Source organism: Mercenaria mercenaria, chromosome 4, assembly GCF_021730395.1.
Source record: "Mercenaria mercenaria strain notata chromosome 4, MADL_Memer_1, whole genome shotgun sequence".
Taxonomy (NCBI): domain Eukaryota; kingdom Metazoa; phylum Mollusca; class Bivalvia; order Venerida; family Veneridae; genus Mercenaria; species Mercenaria mercenaria.
This window is the reverse complement of record NC_069364.1, coordinates 39,823,683-39,834,231: the sequence shown is the minus strand read 5'-3', so window position 1 is coordinate 39,834,231 and position 10,549 is coordinate 39,823,683. Positions and strand designations below refer to the sequence as shown.

At 34.3% G+C, this 10,549-nt stretch overlaps 1 protein-coding gene across 1 annotated transcript in view; it reads right to left on the bottom strand.

Annotated features, from left to right (window-relative positions):
- Positions 1–784: 784 nt before the first annotated feature.
- Positions 785–10,549, bottom strand: part of LOC128556599 (uncharacterized) — a 30,018-nt gene continuing 20,253 nt past the window's right edge. Inside the window, exons 5-9 of the mRNA XM_053542141.1 lie at positions 9,423–9,458; positions 8,353–8,649; positions 6,936–7,109; positions 2,880–4,158; positions 785–1,563 (exon numbers count right to left, since the gene is read on the bottom strand). Coding sequence (XP_053398116.1) covers positions 4,049–4,158; positions 6,936–7,109; positions 8,353–8,649; positions 9,423–9,458 — 617 coding nt within the window. The 3' untranslated portion in view covers positions 785–1,563; positions 2,880–4,048. The remainder of the gene's footprint in view (positions 1,564–2,879; positions 4,159–6,935; positions 7,110–8,352; positions 8,650–9,422; positions 9,459–10,549) is intronic.

Here is a 10,549-nt window from a genome sequence, read left to right as displayed (position 1 = left end):
CACTTCGTGCTCAGGTGAGCTAAAAATACAGAAATTGCATCATTTTAAGGTTGCAATCAAAAGTAACTTCTTGAACAGTTTTTATCTGATGTCTACTGCATTTTTATCAAACTATTTTTTTAAGTATCGTTGTTTGTTTCGGCTTAGGCATGTCTTAATATTTTACTAACATCATAATTTTAAGCATCTAATTCCATAGAATGCTTACAGTGTAATTTGCACTTGCCTTCTAAAAACATGGTTTCAATTAACCGGTATTATTGTGATTAAGTAGTTCTGTGATATTTTTATTTGTTAGTTTTTTCCACTAGATCTATCTATCTATCTACCTATCTATCTAATGGTAATCTCACGGCAGTATTTTGAATTATTAACCATAGGTATAAGATTATCTTTTCATAGTCTGCTATTGAGAAGCAATGTAATTTGGAATCCTCACTATGTTCCCTTAACACCGGATTAACAGGAACTATATCTTACAAGGCTATTAAATGCACGTCAAGGAAGATTTTATTTCTGGAATATACTAAAACAAGCATTTGAAGTTAGTTTGGAGAATTATATAGAGGATATTTGTTTGTTTTGAGTGAATATGGAATATATCTCATTGAGAAGTGAGAAAATTTCAAATATTTTCACGAGCGCGTAACGCGAGTGAAAATGTGAACATTTTCTCAGTTCGAGGTGAGATATTTTCTATATTCACGAGAAACAAACAAATTTTCTTTTTATTTTATGCTCAATTACGCTGAGATGTGCATTTTGCAACAATTTAATCTCAGCGCGGGAAACAGACGCGCGTAAACAGACATTACGTCAGACATGCTGTGACGTTATAAAGACGCATGCAACATACAGTTCCATTTTGTTTTATTTTTAGCTGCATAACGGTATGAAAGTCTCTCTAAGTAAAATAATTTGAATCGAGAAACATACTATAAAGAACAAAGTGCGACTACAATTTTCATCCTGTTTTATGCTAATAATTTAAAATTCATACACAATGTAATGAGAGGGGTGGAGCTATAGCTCTCACAGTGTGAAAATATAGATTTCATATTTTCACAGTGTGAGTGATGAGATATGAAAATATTTAACTGATAGAATACAGTATTTCATTAGTAAGCATTAAACAAAAATAAGTACACAAAGTAATTAGAATATAAAGATACATCTTGTTATTACAGCAAGATGCTGAAAACAAAAGCATGCGTTTCTGTTAAAACCAGTTGTAAACAATGTCGTCCTTAAATCTTTTTGCAATTAAATACAAAGCAAAAGCTTGCTTATTTGTGTTGACTTTGTGGTCACTTTTGTTGACTGGCCTGTCCTCTTTAACTGGAACATGTTTTCCCCGATAATCCCCACCTTAGTCAGCATTTGTTGCTCATACGAGAAAGCTCTTCTGCTAGGTTAACATTTACATACATGTTTAACCTTTCGATATCACGATCTTCACCGTTGCTATTGTTCCCTTGCCCTTTAACTTGTCCCTTCAGCCGTTCTTTAGAGGGTGTACGACCCTGTTCGGCATCTTGCAAGTGAACTTGTCTGGTAACGTTCCTTTAAATACAAAATGATGATCTTAAATTGATGAGTTGTAAATGTACGACCCAGTTACAGTGTCTTTACGGGAAAATGAGTTTTCACAAACACTTTGAGAAAGACGTTAATATTTCAGAAATGAAACTGTTTAAATCTCAGGAGAAAATACGCAGAAGGAAGACCTACATTTACTGACTTAACTGTCTCGCATAAGTGACTATACATACATACATACATACATACATACATACTAAATTATATACATACATACATACATACATACATACACACATACTTACTTAAATACATACATTATTAGTTACACTGCTTGTTGGTGACAGGATACGGGATATACGCTACATTCCAGCTTAAAAATCATTATTCGCTCTCGCCTGATATGGATTTCCTCGACAGCGTATATCCCGTATCCTGTCACCAACAAGCAGTGTAACGATTTTATCTTGCCGACTACCCTTTACTTACATGCTATAATCAACACATTTTGTAAATTAACAAAGCTGCTTACAATGCAGACTGGAATCCTACAAATCATTAGTTTGGTCATCACTAGTTGATTTACACCAGCCATAAAATGCACAATGACCTGTGTTTTGGTTAAATCACAAAACACAAAAGCTCATTTACACAGGTTATGAACTGGTTTAGATTAGAAACACTAAAAAACTTCTGGTTCCATCCCTTCGAAAGTTACCGGATATCACGATGTCATAAATGTCTTGACACTTCGGCTCTCATACCATTTCCTGTTAAATCATTTATCCTGCACGTAGATTAAATGATCCTACAACAAACTGCTGAGTGACAAATATGTCAATTCCTTTATTTCACGATGATTTAACTATTTAACTTCCAAAACAAGATTTCAACGTCCGTGTATTCCATACAGAGTTATTCCGCTTTTACGGCTAACTTTTGTCAAACTTCGTGAGCCTCAACTTAAATAGAATGAAATCGGCAAGAAAACACTAAATTTACTCTCGGAAACGATACTATCACTGGAGCTAATAAATAATCTGGCTTGATTCAATTCAGCCAGCAGTGTGGCAGCCATTTTGTTTTAATCAAAATTCATATCTGAAATATACTAGCAGGATATGGAATATATCCTGTCTCCACGTGACGTCTATTGACCAATAGAAACGCAAGAAACTTGTAGGAGGCAAGATAAACATACATATATACATACATACGTACATACCTGTTTTAAATATATGAATGTGTTGTTTAAGAGTACCTCATCAGAATTATTATACATTTACATGGCAGATATTTGTGCAGTCAGTTTCAATCAATATTGTCTTAAATGTACTTACCTCTTCTGATTTTGGGAGTCAGTAACTACATCATACATTTCTTGATATTCATCTTTTTTATCTGCATGAAGCTGCTGATACATCTCTTCAGGTTTATCATTTACATAAATATTTAACCTTTCATATGCGTCGTTATGGGAATTGTTCTGTTGACCTTGACCTTGCTCCGATAACGAAATATATGGTTCCTGTTCATGCGTTTTAGTATCTTTTGCAAACCGGCGTCTGAAACACGATCAAGAAGGTAAACAAAGATAATCTGATGTATATTTAGCATGTTTTTATTTTACCACATTTAGGGTATAATTGTATTGTAACATATAGATAAGAATTTAAAATTATGTTAATATCACTTCTATTACATTAAGTAATCTACATATCAATAGGGCTGGCGATATTTCTTAGGGCTTGCTGCATGTCTTAATCTCAAAGGTAGTAAGATTATAAACACATTCCTAAAATATATAGAAACACTGAATCCATGAAAACTGATATTCACGTTCGTTGTATAGAAAGGTTAAAAGCGTTTACTTTCGTATAAACATTATGGGAGTAATAATATATAGGGCGGTCAACTCCAAGAGACTGCACCCTCAATGTGACGTAATTTTCAAAAACATGAAGAAAATTGCGTCGTTGGAAAAATTCTTTTAACATTCGATGCCAAAATTTCAAAAGGAACATTAAATTATAGCTTTGACTATTTTAGTTTTCTGACGGTAACGAGCAAATCTGAATCGACACGACTGTACGACCTTTCACTGGATATAAGGATATTTCAAATTAAAATCGGAAACTGCTATTTTATCAGAAGGCGAATTGCAATTGAACCTGAGTTTGTCTGTTCTATTTAGCATTGAAAAGCTCGATATCACATTTGCTTTGATTTTCTAATACTCGCGGAAAGCAAACCACTTACCATTGGTAGCAAGCTACCATAAGAATGTTAATATAAGAAATAAATTCTATTTTTGTGCGTGGATGCGGGTATAATCCACTTTGTGACTTCTTGCAAAATATCAAGGAATCGCTAATGCTATGCAAAAAGTCCCAATGTGGTTTATACCGTATAAACGCACAAAATTAGCATTATTTATTTAATTATCAAAAGAACTGCTTATTCTTAAATGAACAGCAAATTTATCAAGTTCTTTAAAAAAAAGAAATAACTACACTGAGTACATCAGTAAAAAAGATACTTTCCTTCTCACATAAACGAGAAGTAGCACAGCAACCACTAGAATCAGTAAAGCACCAACCACTACTGGAACCACAATAACTGAAAAATTGAAGTTCGAAATCTTACATAACCTAACTTTAAATAACACTACATTAACTAGTAAGCAATTATTTTAAATAATTTATACTTTTTATAAACATCTACCATGCTAAATTTCTAAAATAGACTGGTCTATCATTCAATTTGGACAGTACAACGTATTATACTGAGGGATGTTTACTAAAAATGTACCGACTGAACAGCGAACGGTGCAGACCATGATCAGCCTGCACGTCTGTGCAGGCTGAACTTGGTCTGCACTGGTCGCAAAGGTATACTCACTTGCCGGTAACAGGCTAAAGGTCAAAGTTGTCTTAATATGTAAGATTTAGTGCCCCTGTAAGTCATATCTTCAAAACACAAGGTATTTAAATACAAACTTACTGATAATAAGGACATTTCCGGAAAAAAAAATGTATGCTGAAACTGAATGAAAATCCATAAAAGCATGGGACAATTGTGCGTAATAATAGTTCATGTGTTTTTCCATATAAATATGTCTGTCTCCTCCAGTAAGTCTGATTGATGGACTATAATACTGGTGCATATTTTAGTGCATTTTCCCAGAACGATACTGTTTCAGAAATTATTTAGTTTAAGTTTAATTTAGTAATCTTATGACTATCCGAGTTACAATCAAGTAAAAGTCCTTTTATACCCTTTCATACGCCAGTTTTGGAAACACACCCACCAAAAAATACAAAAACGAGACATAAGATGTAATGGCATTACGTCTGTCCGACATAGTTCATGTCTGAAGCATAACTCAATAACCATTCAAGGTATTAACTTTAACGTTTGCATATAGGTTGGTTGCAAAAAGGCAATGTACAGGGCGCACAGTTCAGGTCTGTAGAACAAAGGTCAAGGTCACAAACGGTGCCCGGAGCATAAGTTAATAAATGTTCAATTTAGGTAAGTCGTGATGAGACAATGTGTACACAGCACATTAAATTTCTTGGTACATCAAAAAGTCAGTTGACAAAACTTCGTTCAAATCTGTCTTTTGTAATTATAATTTTCGGACCTCAATTTCATAACTATTGAAGACAATGATTTTTAACTTGGAATACAGGGTTGCGCCGTAGGTTCAACCCATACTGGGACCAATTTTTTCCTTCCTTGTTTTCCCTTTTTAGTAAGCGTTTACTTCTTTCAAGGTTTATAATTGATTTATTGTACAAAATGGAAAAAAAGATTAGCAATTTCTTGCTGTACAAAGTGAATTTACCACTTAAACAGAAGGGGTAGAGTTACACATCTTTAAACATATTGAGGTAAAAGTTCTCTATTTTGCTTTTACTCTTTAGATTACATATTGTGGAAGAAATTTGGGTAGGTTTTACCTCTGCCCAAAGGTTACTTTTGAATGAAATATAGTGGAAAAAATGTGGAAACTTCACAGGTCGCTCAACACGACAAAAACGAAAATGTTGCAGGCTCGGTTTGATTGAGCCTGTTCATGGACGGTAGTTGAAATGCACGCTACCGTCCACAGCCTCTAGCCCCGGGCTGAGCAGAACTCAACATTTACACATGCTAAAGTACAAAAAACAATTTAGAGACATCCGCAGATGTATTCAAACGGCGGTTAACATGAAACCTTCAGTGATACACGTGTCGAGGCGTGTAATTCCATGAAGAGGGGCGTTTGGTCCCCAGATAAAGTAAAGGGTTTGCCCCAAACGAGAAAACAATGGAAAGAATTAAACAAACTGGAATTTAGGAAGGGGATCTGAGGTTATGGAGCCTGCGTATCACAGGAAATGTCAAAAGACAAAATTAAAAAGCAGGGACCATATCCAAGGGGTGACTAAACAATACCTAAGGCTATGAAAGCGGGAGTATTCGAACGACCCAGGCCGAAATGGTCATGTTGAGAAACTAAACAGTACCAATAACACGATCTGAGAAGATCGAAATATAACAGCCCTGATTGGATGTACGGGGAGACTTTTTACGGCCGCCACACGGCACAAACAACGCTGCTGTGATAATAAAAGTAAGCAAATTTCAAAACAGAAACACAGGATTCGACCTTAATTTTTCAAGTTTGAATTCTGTCCGATTACTTGAGGCACCCTAGAAGAAAATTGTATTGACATTTTTATTTTGTGTTTTATAATTGTTTACCAAAAGTTTGATGTTTCTTTTATTAATATTAATGGTAAAATGAGTTCTCTACACACGTTTTGGATAGTGGCCATCACTTTGAAATTTGTCTCTACTTGAGCTTGAGGAGATACCATAAGTTATACAAAGTTTATAAAAAACGGCACGGTAAAAGTTGTTTAAAAATTGCAAAACTGTGCGAAACACGGTCACCTTTAACAATATACCAAGCAAATGTCATTTTGTAAACATTACTTTTAGGCATCTAATACCTTTACTCCCGCTCACAGACTCATAACATTCCCTCCGACACACACACACACATACACACACACACACATACACAAAATATATATAAATTTTACTTCATTCCTCTCTGATCTAGAACTTCGGCCATATTTTGTCCAGTTTTGTGGAGCTCTTGTTTATCGTTGTTGTTAGCCGAAATAGGATAACAAAATACAATCACTGTCCAGTCGAGATATACAATCGACACTAAAAATCTCTATTTGATCTTATTACACATTTTTCTCTTAGTCAGAGTTTTACATCCCAGCACCAATCTATTCCAGCACAAACTTATTAGCACAATAATTAATATATACATGTACATGCAAGTATGTCTGAAATATATCTTCTCGTTACAGTTTTCATTTTAGGTATACCTGCAATATTGGTCGTTGAATCGAGTTCATTTGACCTATATTGTGCAAGAGTAGTCATGCTTCTATTTGCGTAGGCTTCTGTTATTATTGCTCTCGAAGTCAGTGACGCTGTTGTTTCAGTTACAAGTGTGGTTGGATGAATACATGTTATATTAAATGGGTTACTGTTTAGATCTGAAATACAGTTACTTTTTTTACAGGATAGAAAATACAAATCATGTGAAACAATGAATGTCAGTTTCTTTTCTGTTGAAATTATTTTCATTGACATAACATGGCAGAGCATCAATTCCCTGGCAGAGAAAATACATCTGTCTTAGAGAAATGATGGACAGCAAAGTTTGATAATTCTATTTGTTGAACATCTCATATATTCAGAAATACTCTGGACAGAATAAAAGAAGGTATAGAAAAGCATAAAAAAGATTGTACTGAGGAAGATACCTGTGGAGTATTACTAAAGTGTAGATCAGAAAACAAATAATTCAGAAATTATTTATTATTATTACGTCAACTATTGGAATAAGCAAAATGCTACATTTTATCGGCTCAGCAGGGAGGGAGCAGATCTACAGATCTCGGGGTCGTGAGTTTGAGGCCTGAGCGAGGTGTATGTTCTCCGTTACGATTTGATAAAAGACATTGTGTCTGAAATCATTCGTCCTCTGTCTCTGATTCACGTGGGAAAGTTGGCAGTTACATTCGGAGAACAATTTGTACTGGTACAGATCCATGAACACTGGTTAAGTTAACTGTCCTCCGTTACATGTTTGAAATACTGTTGAAAAAAGAACGTTAAACCAAAAAAGAAAAAAACAAAAAACAAAAAAAAACCAAACAACTAAAAAACAAACATTTTATCGGGTATTTTTGTGTATCAATGCCATACATCGGACAGGTTGAAGAACAAGCTGTCTATTCAAAGAGAGTTAAGCTACGTAGGCTAGACAGTCTCTCATGAAACTTCTCGCTTTGCCCCTTTGGTCAGATTGTTCTAAATCTGTATAAGGTAAAGGGTGCATAAAGTTTGTGCTGTATGAATTATGTATAACATTAACAATTAAGTTTCTTTATTATACTTTTCGTGCATGGTGCAATGTACAACTGTAGAACACACGTTTTAATCGTTGGCGAAATCACGAAAAGTAGCCCCCATGAATAAAATGACTTTTATTATTCAGTTCATGATTAAGGTCCACCAATACCAGTAAACAACAGAACCCCAATTCGAAGTTGCCAATACCGAAACAAACGGAGTTGCCATATATGTGTGTGGACGCTGGTATTTGCTAACTAACTGATGATGAAAGTACTGTTAACTATGTAATCTTATAAATTTTCAAATCACTTTTATCTTATCTTAATTGATTGTCCTAATCATTCTGAGTAAGTTATATAATATAAAAAGACTACATACCTGTAATTAGTGCACAAGCTCTCATCGTATAAATTTTAGTAGTGGAAAAGTAAAGCTTCGTTTCATCTTGTAGTGAGATTCTGCCAACAGTAGAGGTTTCCGAAAGCACAATATCGTTGATCTTAAACTGCACGCCCTTTCCTTTTAGAATTTCTATACGAACATTACTTCCAGGTTGGAAAGGTGTTATGATGCATTCACAAAATAACTGCTGAAACTTTTGAACACTCACAGTGTCAATGCAGACCAAACTTGTATTTGAAATCGAATGATCGGTACAAATGCCCAAGGTGAAACCTGAAAAATGCATACCCGTTATAGGTTTTAATATAGATTATACGCGTTCAAGTGAAAACTTGATATTTTATTTGATTATATTATTTGCAATTAGAAATTTTACTTCTAAGTTTATTGCATTGCATACACACCCTTCACGCACGCACGCGCGTGCACTCACTCACGCTCGCACGTACTCACTTACTCACTCACTCACTCACTTTATACGAGCAAACGCAAATATGCATGCCTAGTTATAAAAGGTCGTGCATGGGTATATATACGCGCACTTGCTAGTACGCGTGCGCTTGTAAAATTACACGTGGACGTTTATAATTTATATAAGTGCATAAGTTTATAAGTATGTAATATAAGTACACGCCTTATAAGATATATGTGCATGTGTATTATCCATATATGCACCCGCATGTACGAAGATGATGTCCACTTACATATACGCCTACAAGTACAAATTTATAAGTGTACAGAACAAAGATATGTACCTCCGCGGACAATTTTACAAGCTTGCGAGTAATCACATGCACACGCATATTTTTGCGTGCACGCCCTTATATGCCTGTGCCTACAAGTTTACAGGTACACATATAAGAATGTATATCTGCACTTATTTATTACTTTTTTGGTTTGAAATGTGCGCAAACACAAATCCTCATTATATCAAGATAAAGAATAAACAATAGAAGAAGGGAAAAGAATATAATGTCAAAACTATTAACGGATATGAATTCCACTTTTTTTTCTAATCCTTGCGCGCTGAAAGAGATTTAATATACCTTGGTATCTGTCTGGGCAAATTCGGCTGTGTGATTCTGGAAAATAGATAAAATACCAGATTTTTTTCTTAATATATTGAATCTCATTTTACGCGAATTAAAAAATTACTTGATTGAATTATAACATAATTTACATTATTTGTTATTGTTGTAGATAAAGCACAAGATTGTTACTTGATTTTGTTAATAAATGTCCGGCACTTTCTGGCCCTTCTGGTATATAAATTTAAATCATACTTAATTCAGTCATGACATAATTGAAAACTTGAATCATTTGCAGTCACCTTTCAGGGATTGAAAGCTGGCTTGAGTCAAACTACGATGTAGTCATTTAGTTCCTGCTCATTATTATTTTTAAAAGTCGAATAAGGAACAAAGAAAACGAAAATACTTCATTCGCAATTAAATCAAAATTAAATCAAAAGGTTTTATATTTTCGTTATAAAATGTTGTAAGGATATAACATGTATTTTCCACGGTTTGAGAGAGAGAGAGAGAGAGGGAGAGAGAGAGAGAGAGAGAGAGAGGTACAAATTTTGAATAAGGAACTTGACTAATAAATATATACATTATCGTCATAAAATATTTTAAAGGATATGAGTGGTATTTTCCACGGATATGAGACAGTATAACTCAAAATGGAGGTACAAAGTTCGAATATGGAAATGGGCTATTTGGAGACGACTTGGCACAGGCAGTGAGAAAACAAGTGAATGAAGTATTGCCATGCAATAAAATGTCCCCTACTGGTAAGCACCTATTTTTTCTACTGCAGTATAACATAATGAACTGATATCTGTCATTGATGTATAAACTATAAACTGCACTATATCTACAATATGTTATAACAATACACTTGGATAAAAATTTGCATGTTTAAAATCCTACAGTTGTTTTCATATGAAGTTTTGGGTCAATTATAATAAACTTATCATACACGTTATTAATAGTATTATAGTAACAATAATGGGAAATTAACCCTGTAAAAAGCTATTATAAGTCAACACAAAACTCTCTACCAGGTGGAGATAGGTCAAAATACACCTAAGAATTCGATGTAACATGCATGTTGCACCACAGTAAAGTGCTCTCGATTTTTCCCTACATTCAGTAATAAACAAGAGTAG